The sequence below is a fragment of the Phascolarctos cinereus genome, unplaced genomic scaffold (assembly GCF_003287225.1).
Source record: "Phascolarctos cinereus isolate Bilbo 61053 unplaced genomic scaffold, phaCin_HiC Scaffold_5;HRSCAF=322, whole genome shotgun sequence".
NCBI classification, from domain to species: Eukaryota; Metazoa; Chordata; class Mammalia; order Diprotodontia; family Phascolarctidae; genus Phascolarctos; species Phascolarctos cinereus.
In genome coordinates this window covers 218,798,695-218,818,939 of record NW_027555958.1, presented here as the reverse complement: position 1 = coordinate 218,818,939, position 20,245 = coordinate 218,798,695, and the positions used below count along the sequence as shown (strand labels likewise).

Sequence of the window (20,245 nt, the reverse complement as noted above, 5' to 3'; positions counted from 1 at the left end):
GTTTCTATATGTGTAGGTGAGAGAATGTGGGTAACTGTATGAAAGTTACAGATATATATATAGATAGATAGATAGATAGATATATCTATATATATATATACACACACACATACATACATACATACACATCTATACACATACATACATATATACATACACACATATATATGTGTATGTATATATATATATATATATATACATATATATATATATATATATACAGAGAGAGAGAGAGAGAGAGAGAGAGAGAGAGAGAGAGAGAGAGAGAGAGAGAGAGAGAGAGAAAGGAAAACATGATGTTCAGGCTAAGGGCTTATTTTCCTTTATTCAGCATCACCTTTTTCCAACTAGTAACGTAAGGAAGGAACTTTGTAAGCTAGAGCTAGAGAGGAGCCCCTTTCACTCATTCATTCATCCATCCATTTATTCAACTCAAGTGCCATTTCAATTAATAAATCAACAATTCAAGTCAGTGAACACTTATTAAGAGCCTACTATGTGTCAAGTATGGTGCTAGGTCCTGGGGATACAAAGACAAAATTGGAACAGTCTCTGCCTTCATGAAGCCTACATTCTACATGAGACCTATCCTGTCCTCCTTCCCCACCACCATCTTGCCCCAATTTTTTCTGACAACGTCTTGTATTTTCTTCTCTATTTAATATACTGAAATTACACTCTCCAATTTTTTCTAATGACCTTGTAGTTCCCAAATCTAATGTCTTTCTTAATCTTCCTTTTTCTTGACCTCTCTGTAGCATGTGTCATGGGCAACAACCTTCCCTTTCTGGATACTATTCTTTGGTTTTCATAAAGATGCTCTCTCTTGGTTTTCTTCCTGCTTACCTGATACGTTGCTCTTAGTCTCTTGCTGTATTTAAAATTTTTAGATAGATAGACAGACAGACAGACAGATAGACAGATAGATAGATAGATAGACAGACAGACATATAATTCTTAATTTAAACACCCATTCAAAAGCATTTCTATATTCATGGTAGAATACAAAAAAGGTCCACATATGAAACTGAATCTCCACTTCATAGGTGTTATTCAGTTGTATCTGACTCTTTGTGACCCCATAGCCCATACTGTCAATAGAGTTTTCTTGGCAAAGATATCAAAGTAGTTTCCCATTTCCTTGTCCAGTGGATTAAGGCAAACAGAGATTAAGTGACTTATTCAAGGACACACAGCTAGTAAGTGTCTAAGGCAGGATTTGAACTCAGTTCTTTCTGACTCCAGACCTCAGTGCTCTATATACTGAGCCACCTAGCTGCCTCTATGTATGTATAAGAGAAACCAAGCAGCATTTGAAACAAGAAGGCCTTAACCACTTGATTAGCATCATAAAAGATAGAGGATATAAAACTGATAGAACGTGGATTGAATTAGAGCACCCATCAGAGGTGTCTTCAGTTTACAATGTACAGCCTTCTCTTGGTTGACTGATGGTTGTTGTCCTTCATCCTTGAAGACAATCAAAATGACATCACTATGTTAGAGTCAAGACACAGTCTTCTGTTAGGGGTTGTGGAATGCATGTTATCTATTGCTATTTTAGATCTCCCTTAAGGCTGAAACTGACCATATTAAAAAAGCCTTTCCCTTGCTTGGTTTCTGAGAAAGTCATTGACAAATTATTATTTATAAATTTTGAAATACAGCAGCTATCTCAAAGCTTTTCAAATTTTACCTTTGAAAGGTTCGTACCTAAAAGCTATATTTACTTTAAAATGAGGCAAATTTCCTAATCACCAATAGAGTGTGCACTATTGTACATTGGTACAACAGCATTGTTGAAAATCAGTGTTTAAAGATTACTCTCCCCTGAGCTTTTATTATGCTTTTCCAGAGCCAATAAAAACATGAAAACAAGTATACTTTGCGATACAAAATAAATAACTGGAAGGATAACCAGGCTGTTGCAAATCTGTACGTTATAGTACAAATGTATGTCAGTTTTTCTATTTGTGTATGTCATCTTTGGAAAGAATGAAGAGAAAATTTAAGAGTCCTTAGTGATTGATAATATTTTCTTTTTGGGACTGCAAGGATTTGAAAGATATTTTTATATGGTTTTACTTATTTGCAAAGTGAGCCTAAGCCCTTAGGAAATAACAAAAAGTGTTTGTTCATTTTTAAAACATTATCCTCTATTTTTTTTCCCTTTTTATTTCTGTAAAAGATGGAAAAAGGTAGCTAGGTGGTACAGTGGATAGAGTGCCAGGCTTGGAGTCAGGAAGACTCATCTTCCTGAATTCAAATCTAGCCTCAGACGCTTAATAGCTGTGTCACCCTGCACAAGTCACTTAATCCTGTTTACTTCAGTTTCCTCATCTGTAAAATGAGCAGGAAAAAGAAATGGCAAACCACTCCAATACTGTTGCCAAGAAAACCCCAAATGGGGTCACAAAGAGTTGGACACAACTGAAAATGACTGAACAATAACAGACAACAACAAAAAGATGGAAACTTCTTATAAATTCTTGCTTTGCAATTTGAAACTATGCCTAAAGGGCTATAAAAATGTGCATACCCTTTGACCCAGCGATAGCACTTCTAGGACTGTATTCCAAAGAGATCACAAAAATGGGAAAAGGACCCACGTGTACAAAAATATTTATAGCAGCTCTTTCTGTGGTGGCAAAGAATTGGAAACTGAGGGGATGCCCATCAATTGGGGAATGGCTGAGCAAGTTGTTGTATACGAATGTAAGGGAATACTATTGTACTATAAGAAATGATGAGCAGGCAGACTTCAGAAAAACCTGGAAAGATTTGTATGGAATGATGCTGAGTGAAGTGAGCAGAACCAGGAGAACATTGTACACAGTTACAGCCACATTATGCGATGACTAACTTTGATAGACTTAGCTCTTAGCAATGCAAGGATCTAAGACATCTCCAAGGGACTCATGGTGGAAAGTGCTGTCCACATCCAGAGAGGGAATTGTGGAGTCTGGATGCAGATTGAAGTATACTATTTGCTCTTTTTTTCCCCTTCTGTTTTCTTTAGTTTCTTCTTTCTTGTGATTCCTCCTATTGGTTCTAATTCTTCTTTATGGCATGACTAATGTGAAAATATGTTTAATAGGAATGTATATGTAGAGGCTTTATCAGATTGTAAGGCATCTTGGAGAGAGGGGAGGGGAGGGAGGAGGAGAAAGTTGGGAACTCAAAAATTTGTGGAGGTGAATGTTGAAAACTAAAAATAAATTAATTAATTAAAATAAATTAATTAATTCTTGCTTTGTGATAATATATATTTACATATGTACATTTGTATGATTCTAATTATTTTACATACATATATGTGTACATATCACATATACACACATATGTCTACCTACATGTGGCACCCTCCTACATTCGACTTCTTAGATTTTTTTACTCCCCCCCCCGACACTTAATCACCCCTTCAGGATTAGAAAGTTTGCTTTGCTGGAGGCTATTTTCTTCCCAGTAATATTTTCCTTTTTGTATTCAAAAGGATTTTCAGGGAGTCCCGTGATTTTTAAATTATCTCTCTTTGACCCTTTTTCCAGGTCACTTGTTTTTGATGTTAGATATCTTACATTTTTATTTTTTTCAATTTTTTGATTTTGTGTGTGTGTATATATGTGTGAGTGTGTGTACTAAGTATGTATGTGTACATGTGTATGTATATATACACACATGTGTATATACATATTTTATACATATATGTAGCTATCTCATGAAGTCATTGATTTCTGTTTGATCTGTTCTAGCTTTGAGGACTACATTACTTGGGTAAGGCTTACCACTTTATGTTCTAAGTAATTTATTCTCCTTCTACTCAAAGCTGCTTCTTTTTTTTTTAAATCTCTTGCTTCATTTCTTCTAGGTAGTCTTGTGGTCCTTGTGAAAAATTCATCTTTTCCCTTGAGCTTTTGCTGGCAGTTTTTACAGAGATAATTGCTCTTTCTTTTGGAAATTATCTAGATTTTACATACACACATTATATATTGTATAATATTATACATATTATATATCAGGTATATATAGCATATGTCTTTATATCACATGTATAGATTTGCATGTGTATATATTTTATAGGCACATATATATGTGCATATATATGTATATCTCACATATATACACACATATGTGTCTACCTATATCTGTGTATGTGAGTATATATGATATCTGGCATCTATCTTGCTTTACTCATCTCTTCAGCCATGGTTGCTGAATTGGGCTTTAGTGACAAGACAGGTTCTTCCCCATGTTGTGGTCTTTCCTGCTTGGTCTCACCCTGGGTCCCCTGGGTTCCTGCACTAACATCTACTTCCCAGACTGAGGCCCCTCCTTGATCTTTGAGGTTCAGAGTTCAGGTTCTTCAGAGCCTTCTATGGCATCTCAGGGCCAAATGCTGAGGTCCTCAGGGACCTTTGTGCCTGAGCTGTGGCAGGCTAAGTGTTTCAGGGTTGCTATGATTGCTACCATTCCTCGCAGTGTCTTTTTGACCACCCTGGAGTTTGTTTGTTTGTTTTTAACTTTCCTGGGTCTTTCTTGAGGATGCAGAGCCTTGCAGGCTATATGTGTTAATCATAGGATGCTAACTCATTTGTCTACACCAGGGCTGACTTTGCTCCACGTATATTCCTGGTGGGAATGTAAACTAATGCAAATATTGAGGTACAATTAAAGCAATACTCAGTAAGATACACAACTTAATTATGCCTTTTGATCTAGAAATTCAAATTTAAGATTTTATAGTAAATACATCATAAAAAGGAAAAGAGGGTCTATCTATGCAAAATGGTTTATAGCAAGTCATAACAATGATGACATTAATACTACTACTATACTACTAATAATAACTAACATTTATGTGGCACTTACTATGTACCAGGTGCTGTGCTAAATGCTTTACAACGATTTTCTCATTTGGTCCTCGCAAGAACCCTGGAAAGTAGATGCTATCATTATCCCCATTTTATAGATGGAAAAACTGAGGCAAAAAGGAGCTAAGTGATTTGCTAGGAAGTATCTGAGGTCATATTTGAACTCAGGTCTTCCTGAATCTATCCACTGCACAACCAATTTAAAAATGAGAAATAATTTATGTGACTAACAATCAGAGGAACTTTTGAATGAATCATGGTTATATTAACATAATGGAATATTATGGTGCTATGAAAAATGATAAGAACAACGAAAGAAACAATCATAAAATCTGTATAAAGTGATCCAAAGGTAAATCAGCAGAACAAAAATAGTATACACACTGGCTGCAGCTATTTTTTTTTCAAGTAAGGGGGTAAAGGGCAGAAGTAGCATAAAATCAGGAAAATCTGGACAAGAACACAAAATAAAAATATTCTTTTGTCTAGTAATCATTGAGATGGTTCTATCTTGTTAAATGCTAAAGATTTTATGTAAGGTTTTGCTGCTTCGATTCTTTATCTGATTTTGCTGCTGTTGATCATAATTTGACTTTTTAAAATAATTTTATAATTGCGTGCGGAGTAGTGAGGCTGCTGGTTGGGTAGGACCACTCCAGTGATTTCACTGGCATATGGGAACTTCTTTTGTGGAAACTCCTTTTACCAATATGGATCAATACCTCCTTCATTACTTATAGACACTGAGAAATTATGATTTGGCCATCATCACATGGCCAATATTTATCAGATGTGGGACTTCAACCATAGTACTCCTGACTCCATGCTGGCTCTCCATTCAGCATGCCACACTGCCTTTCTTAAGTTTTTCTTTTAAAATTTAATTTAAAATTTCTGATATCAAATTTCATTTAAAAATTAAATCGAATTAGGGAATCCTAAAATGGATTTTTTTTCAAATCTTTCTTGAGAACTATCAGTGATCTGAGGATAATTAACCAGGTACAGAGTACATAAACAAAAATTAAAAGATCATGCATGAAAACTTGGGTAATTATCTGAATTCTCATTCTGACTTTAGAGTATTATTTCAGTCATGTGATTCAGGGTGATTAGTTTAACTTCTCTGTGCCTCAGTTTCCCCATCTGTAATGTGAAGCCAAGAAGACCTGACTGAATTTGCTACCAAAATTCATGACAACAGCTTTTACTTCAGCAAACACTTACCCAGAAGTATCTACTCCAGCTGAAAGACTGATCAGCAGGGCCTCAGTTGGCATATCCAAGGCTTCCTGCAATTCCCCAGTCTGTTGAGCATTGATAATCTGATGAGCCAAACGCTGCAATGCATCGGTGGATAAGGAGGGAGCCACTTTGGCACTTCCTATAGCTGACAGATCACCAATTTCAATGACCACCACTTTTGAATTGTTTTCTGAATAAGTTGGTGGTGGGACCCATGTTTCCATCTTTTTCATGAGCCTTCTATGCTGATCCATTCTAGGACAACTAGTACAAAAGGTCCCAGTGGGGCAGTGATGTTGCCTTTTGGCCGCACCATCAGCAATGGCCTTTAAGGTCCATTCACCACCTGGCATTACATGAACAATTCTGATACAGTCTTGGCCAATCTGTAAGAAACGAGCCAATCTTTGTTGAATGGCTGTTTCCCAACCTTCCAGTGTGATTGATAATGTCACTGTGAAGGCTACATGGATAGAAACTGCAGAATGCACCTCGACAGGCTCATCCCCTTGCAGGAGGATATACAAAAGATTATCCATGAAGCTGAAATAGTTGGTACCAATAGCCCCACTCTCTTGCCAAGCGTCTGATGGAACTGGAGTGGGCGGGATGAAATGTCCACGGAAGAAAACACGAGGGCTCTGAAGCTCAAAGTAGAACACAGCCAGAAGTTTAGAGGACCTTTCACTCCCAATGAGATAAAAACGCATGGCTTGAGGAACACAATTCACAAAGCAAATTTTGGTGAGTGAGTTGATTGGTAAAACAGAATAGAAAGCTGGTAAAAATGAAGAAGCAGAGCAGGAGGGGTGGGCAGCTATGCGAGAGAAGGTTCCCACAAAGCCACTTGTCACTGATAGCACTGGAGATGGATTTTTCCTCCCTGGAGCAATAATTTCAAGGATCAGAAGTGCATAGTCTGCCTGTTTGCAGACATAGCTTTGCAATGATGGTCTATAGGTGCATTTTTGGTCTTCTTTAAATATACCTAGAATATAATTAATATAATAAATAAGTGAGATTAATATCTATAATTTCCCATTATAACCCTGAGTCTATCACATCTATATAGACATAATGTTTCATCATCAGTCCTCTGAAAACATAGTTAGTCATTATTTGTCTGTATAATGTTGCTATTTTAGAACTTGTTCTACTGGTTCTGCTTACTTCACTCTGAATCACTTCAGGTAGGTCTTCACAGGATTGTCTGAAACTATCTTTTATAACATTTCGTATGGCATGAAAGCATTCCATTACATTCCTATAATTTGTTTAGTTATTCCCCAATTAATGGGCATCCCCTTAGTTTACAGTTCTTGACCACCACACACACACACACACACACACACACACACACACACACACACACATACACACAAAAGAGACACTATAAATACTTTTAAACAAATGGATCCTTTTCCCTTTTTCTTTGATCTTTTTGGGATATAAGCATAGTATTGATAACACTAAGGTTAAAGGGTATGAAACATTTAAATTCCAGATCTATGTAGATGATAGAAATAGTGAAAAATACATTTATTTATATCCTCACCACACTCTCAGCAGCAGCTGTACTGGCACAAAGCAAGAATAGTAGCAGTACCAGGAGTAATTTTCACTTCTATGCAAGTGCCTTACATCCAGTAAGTTAACTCATTTTCTCTCAATAGCAATACTATAAGACAGGCACTACAGATATGATTTTTCCCATTTTACAAACAAGGCAAGGAAGACTGATATAATTCTTCCCATTTTTGAAGCAGGATTCAAATCCACTTGACTTGAATGAAATCTCAAATTTATCTAATTTTGAGTCTTTAATGTTTCCTTCAAGTGTTATGGAACCTGCTGCCTCAAGGTCGCATGTGGCCTTCTAGGTCCTTGGATGTGGCCTTTTCACTGAGTCCAAGTTTTACAGAACAAATCCTTTTATCAAGGGGATCTGTTTTGTGAAGTTTGGATTTAGTCAAAGGGCCACACTTGAGGACCTAGAATTCTAGGTCTTTTTGTAATTCAGCAAATTTTTCATAATGAACTTGAATTTGATAGAATTTGGCATACATATCTAATAATGTTACTACTTTTTGACATTGCATATTACTTGCACAAAATCAGAACTTCTAGCAGCAAATATGTTTCATAAAGAAACTAGCTAAGACGGGGCTTTTTGACACATTTGTTCATTGAGGGTTGCTCTAACATGAAACCAGTTTGGTGAGAATTAAAACAAACAAAGCAATGATAAGAGGAAAAAAAAAAGATAGGCCAGAAATACTTCTGTTCCTCAATGAGTCTGTGATCTCAACAATGCGACTACTCTCTCTAATGATGTGGTTTACAATTCATCCATGCCCTCGATGATTGTACAATTTTTGTCAATGTCTTTCTGTACATTGACCTGAAAGGAGCCAGTCCAGGTCCTTAGGGAATTAACCTCAGTCTCACTATTACATGGATAACTGTAGATCATGTGGGTAATCCTTTGGTTATCCCTTTTCTTCACTATGGAACTACTAGACTGGCTTCTTTTATGGACATATACCTATATGCTAATATCCTTTATGCTGTATCTCTTTTACAATTTTTTATTGGTGATGTGTTTCCATTTGTTCACACGTACATTGTGCAACTTCCTATTACATTTTGGGAGACCCTCAACTTGAATTCTTCAGAAGCTATGGTATTCTATGTCTTACAACCATAAAGTACCACTGAAGAACTATTTTTATTTTAATGAGGCTTTTATTCAGATAAATACTTGGAAAACTAGCATTTCTGCCAAGGAAATCTAGACCATGACTCTTCTCTTCCTCTTTAATTCTAGGTAAAGTTCATTGACCATTGGCATTATCAGTACAAGATTTATGTGCTAATGGAATATTTTGTAGGTTGTATGGACAACTGAATGTCCTAAGTCTGGACAATAAGCAGTCTTCATCTCATTTAGGAAGTTCAGCAATGTTGCAGGCCTTAATGTAATTAGCATAATTTCACTTGCAAACTGGAGCATTTGAAGGACCCCACCATTTACAAAGAATCTGTCTTACATGTGGACTCTGGGTAGAATATATTTCATAACAGTGGCAAACACCTGGGACAAGCATAGGTCTTCATGTTTTATACCTGATATAAGGGATTAGAGAGTTATTGAACAAAATCATCTCTATTATTGCATATTCAAGGAATCTTGTATGATTTTATATACACATAGACATAGACACAGACATATACACATACACATACACATATACATATACACATATACACATACACACACATATACACATACACACATACTCATACACATACACACATACACATACACATACACATACACATACACATATACATATACATATACATATACATATACATATACATATACATATACATATGGAAGACACTTTGGTAGACAAATGAATTTAAGATGCGATTTTGTTCTTATTAATCAAATGCTTGTTTATGGCAAACAGAACATAAACACAATGTGATCCAGTATACACTATACCACTTAGTGTTATTATAAAGATATGGTATGTTAAAGAATGCTGTTTGCAAAACAGCCTCTTACAGTTGCATAACTTCATGAAGTCTTCCTTCAATGTACATGTGAATTATTCTCATAGCAATTTTATAGAGATGGGAAAGTATAAACATTACTTGAAAGTAATATTATAGATTATGAATTCAGATGACTCAAATTAAGCACTTCTCTTTAGCATGGATCACTTCTAAATATTGTACTTGCATCTTCACAATCAAGTCATTCATTTTACTATGCACTACTGATCAAATGTCTTTTGTGCTTGATATGGCTCAGTCACCATAACTAGGAATCAGAAGAGTTGGATTCTCTGTCTCTAAGAAGCTGTTTAATATTAGATGAACCATTTACTTTTCAAAGAATGAATTCTTATCTCAAAAATAATCAGTGCAGCTAAGTGGCACAGTGGATAGAGCACTGGCCCTGAAGTCAGGAGGACCTAAGTTCAAATCTGGCCTCAAACCAAACACTTGACACATTTACTAACTGTGTGACCCTGGGCAAGTCACTTAACCCCAATCTCCTTAAAAAAAACACACACATAACAACAACAACAAAAAATGGCATTCCTCTGAAAGACCAGAGATTGTCTTATAATTTTTATTCTACAGTGTGCATAACACAGTTCCATGTATACGATGGTACTCAATAAGTAAGTACTGATGGATCTAAGTTTTCTTTCAGCTCGAAAATTTTATGATCCTAATATTATTTAATATTCCTTCCAGTTTAACCCCAACCCTCTAGGTATCTTTGTTGTATAGCTCATTTAAATGTGAATTTCACTACAAAAAATATGGGCCTTTCTGATTAGGCATATTATAATTTACTCCTTTATTTACCTTGCATTTATGAAGCAACTGTTACACGTAAGATCAGTCAGTCAATTTTTAAGCACCTATTCTGTGCAAAGCGCCGTACTAAGTGCTGAAAGCTGAAAGACAGTTTCTGCCTTCAAGGAGCTCACGTTCTAGTAAGGGAGATACCATGTAAATAACTATGCACAAATAGTAGAGATATTCTGGTGATATGACAAAGAATAAAATTAGGGGATTGGGTTTAATAACAGTTTGGCTGTCATTTAGCTCTGAATTCTAAAAGCATGGAGTATCTAAGCACTAGCCTGTGAATTGGTTTAGATGATCCATCACCAGTATGTAAGATATTTAACTAGTCTACATGAATCCAGTCTAGCTGTCAACATTGTAATTGAATTTATTCTTATTCCCACAAATATATTTGCTTTAGCTCTTCTGCCAGAGTCAGGTGCATGTTTACTTTTCCCACAAAACTTCATACTATAATAAAACTTCAGCATTTTCCTAGTTCTGGCCCCCTTTTCTGTCACTAATAGCAAATTAATGGGTGAACAAATGAAATTTTAACAGTTAAAAGTTATATAGTGGTAGAGAAACCATATTTCTAACCCTCTATCGATGGTTACACATATAATGGGCTTGTCTGTAAGATGGGCATTTCCCATAATGTTTACATCTAAGGGGTCCTTACTCAGGGGAGAAAATTATCTAGCCTATTATTTCTTGGAGGACTGTGAGTGAGCCCACCACGCGGTGATGGAATCCAAATAAGATTCTGATTCGATGAGGAATACCCATACTATAATAGACTTAACAAAAAAGTGAAGACCGTCTTGTGAAGAAGGCAATATGGACAGAGAGGTGGTAATAGGAGAATCACAAAATAAGACCCTTGTCTTTGACACCTTGAAACTCATCTCTGTGATAAGAGATTCCATCATTTACCTGGCCAAAAAAAAAAAAAAAGTCAAATGTCAACACTCTCTGTCTATAGCACTGAGAAATCAGCACTTTACTAGATTGTCTCATTAGTATTGAAAGGCGAATGGTTAAGCAAGAATACTTTGGACTGTAACCTTCAAAGCCCATGCCCTGAGTGATCTGAAAATGATCCTGTCCCACTATGTTTGGGGGACAGAGTAATTAGAGACTTTATCCTACAAGGAATGGGAGGTGACATCCATTTGTTATAGATACCAAAAATATTTATTATCTGACTCAATTTGTTGTTATTTACCATTTGATTCTGTTTCATTAAATAACCTTTGCTCTGAATTTGTATTTTATTTGCCTGCTTTTTTTTATTTTTAGGCAAGGATACTGTAGTGGGGTTCAAAACTTTGTATTGAAAGCATTGCTTACTTAAGCAGTACTCTTTAATATAGTACCTGACATAACTGAGAGTGGAACTACACATAAAATAAAAGGCAACATGATTAACAAAAAGTGAATCCTTCAAAATGTGAGTTGTAGGGACAACAATAATCATATTGGCAATCAAGATACAGCATGTTTTGTAATGAGTATTTTATATGCATATCTTCAGTGAAACAAACATATACATGTTATTGGCTATTCATTAGTACAACTGGATATGCAGATTTGGTGACAACCAGTTAGCTTTCCCTATTTTGTCTTTTTTTTTTAATATTTCTTGATGTTATCACAAAAATATGACAGTAAAACCATAACCAACTTATGTTTTCAAAGCTACTCTGAATTTCAGGGTGCTAAATAGTCTGGATATAAGCATCAGACAATAAATGATTGATCAAGTTTATGTAAATAAGTTAGAACACTAATCATTTTATAAATCAGTCTTTCTCTAAAAAAAAAAAACTACCAATATCTTAAAGAAGGGTTTGCCAGTGCTAAACAGAAATACTAGGACTTCTTTTATTCCCATTTGCCTTTTTCCTCTTAGAGTTAATTAGAAAGAAAAAAAAAGAATCTGCTTGAGCAATATATTTAGTTTCAATTCAAATGCGCAGAAGTGCCTCTTTACTTTGGGAAGGTACAGGTGATATATACTGAGAGAAGAGCAATGTATACAACCTGACTATCATAATTCAATCTTTCAGGCAACATCTCCACCAGAGAATCCACTGAAATTATACCATTGACTAGCTTTTCAGCTCTTCAGTCATCTTTCAGAGTTTCTTCCTTTTTTGCTCCTTCCTCTCTTTTGGAAGAGGTTGACTCCAGAATAGTTGTAGCTGGTTCTCTTCCTCTTGTTTATGTCCTTTCTTTTCCTACCTCCCCAAATGGCCTTATCTGCCAGTCACAATTTCTGTGGTCTGCAATTCTGATCACTTTTAAATGAAACCCATGCTGGCCTTGGTAATCATAATGTCATTTACAATTTACCACCAAACACGTTTATTCAGTTAGTAGCACACTGGAGAAAGAAGAACTCCATATGAACTCACCGCTGAAGGCCTAATCTGATTATTTCCTCATGAAAATCCAGGCAGGGGTGCTTGTAAGAGGGGCCAAGAGAAGAAGGGAGAAAAAAAAGCTAGGTCTGGCCACAGCTGACTCTCATAATCAATGTGAATAGATAAGTGACACAGTCTGTGAGGGCCACAGCCCAGTTGCCCTCAGGGCTTCCCTCTCAAAAAAGGCCAGAATGGACAGGACTTAATAAATACTGAGTGACCACTGAATATTGACTTGACATATGCTATTTGCATTCAAGATGGACAATAACAGTGATAAAGTCCAGAAACTCTTTTCTAAATGGGGGAAATTAGATTAAACAGGTTGTATTTGTGTTTGTGAGCGTGTGCGCATGGGCACTGCCTTTGTGTATATCTCTAGCCTTCTCACAGGCCCCAGATATACCTTTATACCTTACCCTGTATTCTCCTTTCCTAAGACTGGAAACCTTAGAAATAGCAACTGAAAATAGGTGTGGCGTGTGGCGTGTGTGTGTGTGTGTGTGTGTGTGTGTGTGTGCATGTGTGTGTGTGTGTGCGTGTGTGTGTGTGTGCGTGTGTGTGTGTGTGTGTGTGTTTTAAAATACTCAAGTCGCTTCCAGGGTTCTGACAAATATTAACTTTGTGTCAATATTTGTCCTTCCTGTCGTGAAATGAGGATTTTCCACCTCATTTCACGTTTGAAAAGAAAATACGCCAAAGGGGTCGTCTTTACTCAGAAAAAAAAAAAATTAAAAAAAAACAACTCATATCCTTTATTTAGAAAAATGGATCAGAAGGGAAGAAAAAAAAAAGTATTTTTAAAATAAATGTTTTGACTCAAAGGCACATAGAATCCTTCCATCTTCCCCTTTTCTGTGAAAGAAAAAAAAGTTATATGTTTAAAATTGAATGAAACACATCAACATTAATGATTTTTTTTCCTTCAGGTTAACACCACCATTTCCCTCAGTAATTTTTTTAGCCATTTTGTGATGGATTCTACAATTCATGGTAGAGTAAAATATAGGAGATTTTTGACAAAAACAAAATACATAACTATTCTCCTATTTTCAAGAAGAGAGAAGAAATCTTTTCCAATTTCTTCTGTCAAACCAGATTTACACTTCATTATTTCCAATTTAACAAAAATTAATGACCACAAGATAAAATAAAGTGAGGAAAGGTTGAATTTAACCCTATTTAGATATGTTGTCCTGTTGCCCTAGGCTATTAGGAGTAAAAATACAAAGTCCCCAAGCAGTCCTAAAATTGCAAAGGGAACAGTTGAAATCTCAAGATAAAAGTTCAAGGAAAATAAACTCTTGTGCTATTGGAAGCATGGGAGGCTTCATTATTATTATAAAACATTGACTGTGCATCTTTAATTACTATTTTAAGATTTAAGAATGATGGTGCATCACAGAACTTCAACAGTAAGAGTAAGGTGGTTTCACCGTGAAGTGATGCTAAATGTAAATCAAATATGACTCAAAATTGTTATTTAAAACAGCTTTCTAATTTAGAGATTACTTGTGATGGCTTCTGAAGGTTTGTTGAGTGCCAATAATGCACCGATTCTTATTTAAAAAGAACCTCCATTTAAAAAGCAACAAAGATATACTTTGAAAAGTGGAAAGTGCAGTGGATCTGGGCACAAACCTTGACTCTCCTACTCACTACTTGTGTAACTTTCTAAAACAACCAATCAATCAGCAAGCATTTATGAAGTGTGCTAGGCACTGGGACGAGTAGCAATTTCTCTACATGCCTCCATTTTTCTCATCTACAACAGGAGAACATTGAACTAGAAGACCTCAGAGGTCCCTTCTAGGTCCCATAAGATCAATGAATGATCTTATGAATATATGTCAATTATCTGTCATTATAAGTATATATGTTCTTTGAAATTTCTAATTTTTGAAGTGAAAGAAGATTGAATGAATGAACAAATGAATAAGTGAATGAAACATGCATTAAGCACTTATTATGGGCAAAACACTGTGCTAAGCACTAGGGATACCAATAGAAAAGAAAAACAGTCCCTTCTCTCAAGTAGATCACATTTGGAAGCTTTCAGCTCTAAGTCAGATGGAATGGTCCCTTACTCCTTAGGCACAGTGGAAAAAAAGGTGGTAAAGATGTTGTTATTCAGTCATGTCTGACTCTTTGTGACCTTATTTGGGGTTTTCTTGGCAAAGGTACTGGAAAGATTTGCTGTCTCCTTCTCCAACTCATTCTACAGATGAGGAAACTGAGGCAAACAGGGTTATGTGACTTACCCAAGGTCACACAGCTAGTAAGTGTCTGAGGCTAGATTTGAACTCACAAAGATGCATTCCTGACTCTAGGCCCAGCACTCCATCCACTGTCCCACCTAATTCCTGAAGGTGGTAATACCTCTAGTTTGATGACATCTATACTGATAAGGTTGTGAGCCATTTGATTGAGTCAAGGACTTTGGTAACAAGATTATCTTGTACAGGTAGATAATGACTGGGGAACCAAAACCCTATGTTTCAAATTCTGGCTCTGCACTTACTGTGTGAGATCTTGGGTAAGCCACTTAACTTCTGTGGGCCTCAGTTTCTTTATCTGTATAGTAGAAAGGATTAAACTATGGTGTTAATGTCTCTATTAACTCTAAATGACAATACATTATGTTCTAGGAAATTAAAGTTATAGAATTTTCAAACTGAAGTCTACACATTTGTAGATGTTATTACCTACTGATAAAGCGTGACACTACAGCATTCTATTCTAAATACTTTGGCAAAAAGAGAAGGGGATCAATGTTCTGGGAATTATGAGCTTACAGTGAGGAACTTCCCAAGCATTGGAAACTTTTCTGGGCTTTGTGGTTTAATCAAAGATCCAGTAAGCATTTATGAAGTACCTATTAAGTTCCAGGACCTCTGCCAAACTTTGGAGAAACAAAGGTGAAAGGGAAATAGTTACTGCCTTCAGGAAGATTACATTCTGATGGGGAAATGGCTAAACGAACAGAAAATGTTCACAAGAAAAGGCCATTTGTTAGGTAGGTCCTACAATTGATTGCAAGGGTGTGTTAATAAATGTGTAAAAACTACCTGGGGAGAAGATTTGTGAGAATGTACACAGGACACACTTCTAAGTTTCATCTGCTTTATTAATATTTTCACCATCTCTTTCCTAAGTCTAAACAACCAACAAAACAATAAATCAAGCCCTGATTTGTAGTCTTTGCTAATTTCTGAGGTGATAGAGTACCAGGCCTGGAATTAGAAAGACTCATCTTCCTGAGTTCAAATCTGACCTCAAACACTTACTTAGCTGTGTGACCCTGGGTAAGTCACTTAATCCTGTTTGCCTTTGTTTCCTCATTTGTAAAATGAACTGGAGAAGGAAATGGCAAATCACTTCATTATTGTTGGCAAGAAAACCCTAAATGAGGTCACAAAGAGTAGGACATGATTGAAACTGAACAACAGTACCTAATGCTCACACTGAAAATCTAACAGATAATTCTTGAGAGGTAGTTTGAGCTGTCCCCAGCACACTTGTGACTGACTCCCAACAAAAATGGTATACTACTAAGATAATACATTAGCCAGTAGGACACAGAGTTGTTAGAGGCAGTAGAATTTAACTCAAGATCATTTGGAATTGTTTGTATTGCACAGAGATTTCTCGTATACCATGATTTTGCTTATAGATTTAGATGAACACTCCCCCAGTTCTTTAGTTTTATTTTCTGAATGTCATATAGAATTCAGGTCAGACTATATCAGTTAATTATAGTGAGTTGCTAAATTTTCAACATTGAATAAGCTTAGACCATAAACTCTTGAAGCTCAGGGATTGTTATTCCTTCCATCTTTTTTTTTTTATCTCTGTGTCCCTAGCACCTATCACAAGGTTTTTTTCACATAACACTTAGTAAATTTTGTGTTATCTTTACAGATAGAAAGTAAACTTTAAGCCAGAAACTGTTTCATGTCTTCGTATCTCTACCCAGCATACGTGCTTATTGTTTGACTCTTGAATTGTATTGGATTAGGTTGGATTAGAAATTTTCTACTCAAAGATTTAAACTCTGAATAGCAGACGATCAGGATCATATACTCACAAAAATACTCAGTGCTGGACAGAACCTAAGCACTCAATCTAGTACAACCTTCATCATTTTACAAATAGAGCAATTAAAGCCTAGATAAATAAACTGCCCACCGTCACACAGTTACCCAGTGGTAGAGTTAGGGTTTGAATTCAGGTCATGAGATCATAGATCCTGGACCTTACAGTTCCTTATTTTATAGATGAAGAAACTGAGGACTAGAGAAATTAAGTTACTTGCCCAAGGTCACTAAGGCAGCAAGTGGTACCATTTATCCCCTTCATCTCTCTGATTCCAAATCAGTGCTCTCTCCATTGCTTCAAAAAGTTTCTCACTGAAGGTAGGGATAAATCTGGGGCATGAGAATTCACTTCTTAAAAGAGATATAAGAAAGGGTTAAAGACAAACAGGATACCTCTATACTTCACCTAATTAAAAAAAATACACTGTAAAATTTATGGTGGGTTCACCATTTAACTTTCCTTATTTCCTCCCTCAAGTCCTCATTCCCTTTATATCCTGCATTTAAAACCAACCACAAGCTTTTCCCTCATCCTCCCTCCTCCATATCCCCCTTTTTTTTTCTGCTAGTAAACCTCGTCTGCCAGCTTCAAACAAAGCGATGCTCATGGCTTAATTTAAAGGCAGGGGCAGCCAACAGCATTCTTTACAAATACAATTCCTGGCTCACTCTCTTCCTAGAATGATAAACCTATCACCTCTCCAGCCCTCGATTTGAAGCTAGAACGGTAATTTTGTCGGATGCCAGAACGAAAATGAATGTGGTTGTGCCATGGCCTGCTCTGAGCTGTGGATATAATGAGATTTGAATGGGAAGCCCCGGACACAATAAATCTGCGCCATATGTGACCATTTCCTGTGTCAGTTCCTTTCTCATAACCAGTGGAGGCTTCCCCCCTCCTCTTTTTTTTTTCCCTTTCATGACCCCACACCATGACTCTGAAATCTTTCATGCCTGCTTATGGGCCTGGGGCTTTTCCACAGCAGTTGCATAAATAAATGAGTTTGACAGCAAACATCATAACAGTTAGCAGTAATGTGTGTTCACCACAAGTGCCCATACTACTCACTCGAGAAATGGGAGAGGAAAGAGCTTGTTTTGTTACCGTAAACAAAAGTATGTTCTTTTGACAAGTGGTGAAAGAATTAGTCAAATAAAGTTGAAATCTATTCCTGACGATTATTGCCACTTCTCTCTCTAGAGAGAAATGTTCCCACTTTTCAGTAGCCAGAACTCATAGACAGGTCTTGGTGAGATAAATCATTCCTTCTCTCCAGCAAAAAAAATATAAAATAAAAAAAAAATTATCTGAGATAAAAATCAGTGCTGGGAATAGGAAACTTCAGCCTCATCTCATTTTTATCTCAGTCTCCTTTTGCAAGGAGGGCTGTCAATTTATGGGAACTCAGGTAGAGCAGAGAGTATTTCCCAGGAAGCCTGTGGGTGGCAAGGCCACTAGACATGCTATTTAAAGGAAGAACAATATTTGTTGCTGTCATTTCAGTTATTTCAGTTGCGTCCGACTCTTCGTGACCCCATTTAGGGTTTTCTTGGCAAAGGTACAGCAGTAGTTTGCCATTTCTTTCTCTAGTTCATTTCACAAATGAGGAAACTGAGGGGGGAAAAGGGCTTGCCCAGAGTCACACAGCTAGTAAGTGTCTGAGACTGGATTTGAATTCACAAAGATGAGTCTTCCTGACTCCAAGCCTAGCATTCTATCTACTGTGCTACCTACCTGCCCCGAGAAACAACATAAACATGACAATTAATGATCATATCTTAAGCTCTCATGTTTCCTGAAGCTTCAGAATGTTTTGTTCCCAACCATATTTTCTTTATTTTGAAATTTGTATCAAGTAGCTTCAAATAAAATGGAAAATAGCTTTTTTATCTAGATATTCTCATAGATTAGTTGAAAGGCAACGTGATGCGATGGAAAGGAGCAAGGGATTTGGAGCCAAAAGATTTGGGTTAAAATCCTGGCTCTTCCGCATATTACCTGTGTGACTTCAGACAAGTCACTTCAGCCCTCTGGGCCTCAGTTCTTCATCTGTAAAATAAGATGATTGTACTAGATGACTCTGTGGCTACTTCTAGGTCTAAATCTATCCTAGCTCCCAGGATTCTGTGTATGGGGAACAAGCTAGGAAAACCAGGTTAAAAAAAAAAAACCAGCAGTACAACTTTACTTGAATCGCCTGATCTAACTACTTAGAAACACCTACTAAATTTTATGCAGCATGCATTTCTTCATCTTGGTTGTCTAGATTCAGTTATAGGATGCCAACTGGGTAAAACAGTCTGCAAACAAGAGGACAGATGACATGCTACCAGAAAACATTCAGAACTTTCTTTGTAATGATCTAATCCTGATGTGAGTGAATATGAGAGGCAGCATGGTACAGTGGATAGAAAACCCACCTTAGAGTGAGGAAGACCCAAATTCTATTCTTGCCTCAGGTATACACAAGTTGTATGATCACAGGGAAATCATTTAACCTTTCAGTTCCCCTGGCCAAGAGTCTAAAGCTCCAAGTCACAGACTAGTTGCCAATCTGTATTAGAAGAGAATATTTCTATGTTGGAAATTCCTCACACTGATGAAATCACAAGTACAGGACTGGCTACCCTCTACTCTCTCAATTCCACTCCCCTACTCTAAAAAAGAAAAAAAAATGGAGAGGAGCCACATGGAAAAGAACTAATGAATTATTTAGAAGAAAGACAATATTAATAACATTTGGCATTCAACTTTCACCTAAATAAAAATGTTAAATCAAATTAGCCACTTTTTTCCTAAAGGAGAAATCATTGTTTTCCTTCAAATCATTTTCTTTTCCAAGCTTCCTTATTCCTTCTTAGTGCATAGCCATCCATACGGCCATTCAGGTTGGTCCTTGAGTCTTCCTCACCCAGCATATATCATACGGTGTCAAACCTTTCCATTTCCACCTCCACAGCATCTCTACCATCTCTTCCCTTCTCTCCATTACCATGGCCCCACCAGTTCATCATTTCTTATAGAACAATAGTATTCCATTACATTGATATATCACAACTTGTTCAGCCATTCCCCAAGTGATGGGAATCCTCTCAACTTCCAATTCTCTGCTACCACAAAAGAGCTGCTATAAATATTTTTGTACACGTGGGTCCTTTTCCCTTTTTTATGATCTCTTTGGGATGCAGACCTACTAGTGGTATTGTTGGACCAAAGGGTATGAACAAT

General features: G+C 36.6%; 1 protein-coding gene across 1 annotated transcript in view; it reads right to left on the bottom strand.

Annotated features, from left to right (window-relative positions):
- The window catches only part of LOC144457583 (fibrocystin-like), a 268,575-nt gene that overhangs the window by 61,690 nt on the left and 186,640 nt on the right, over nucleotides 1–20,245 (bottom strand). Inside the window, exon 12 of the mRNA XM_078155330.1 lies at nucleotides 6,099–7,104. Within this exon, the coding sequence (XP_078011456.1) occupies nucleotides 6,099–7,104 (1,006 nt within the window). The remainder of the gene's footprint in view (nucleotides 1–6,098; nucleotides 7,105–20,245) is intronic.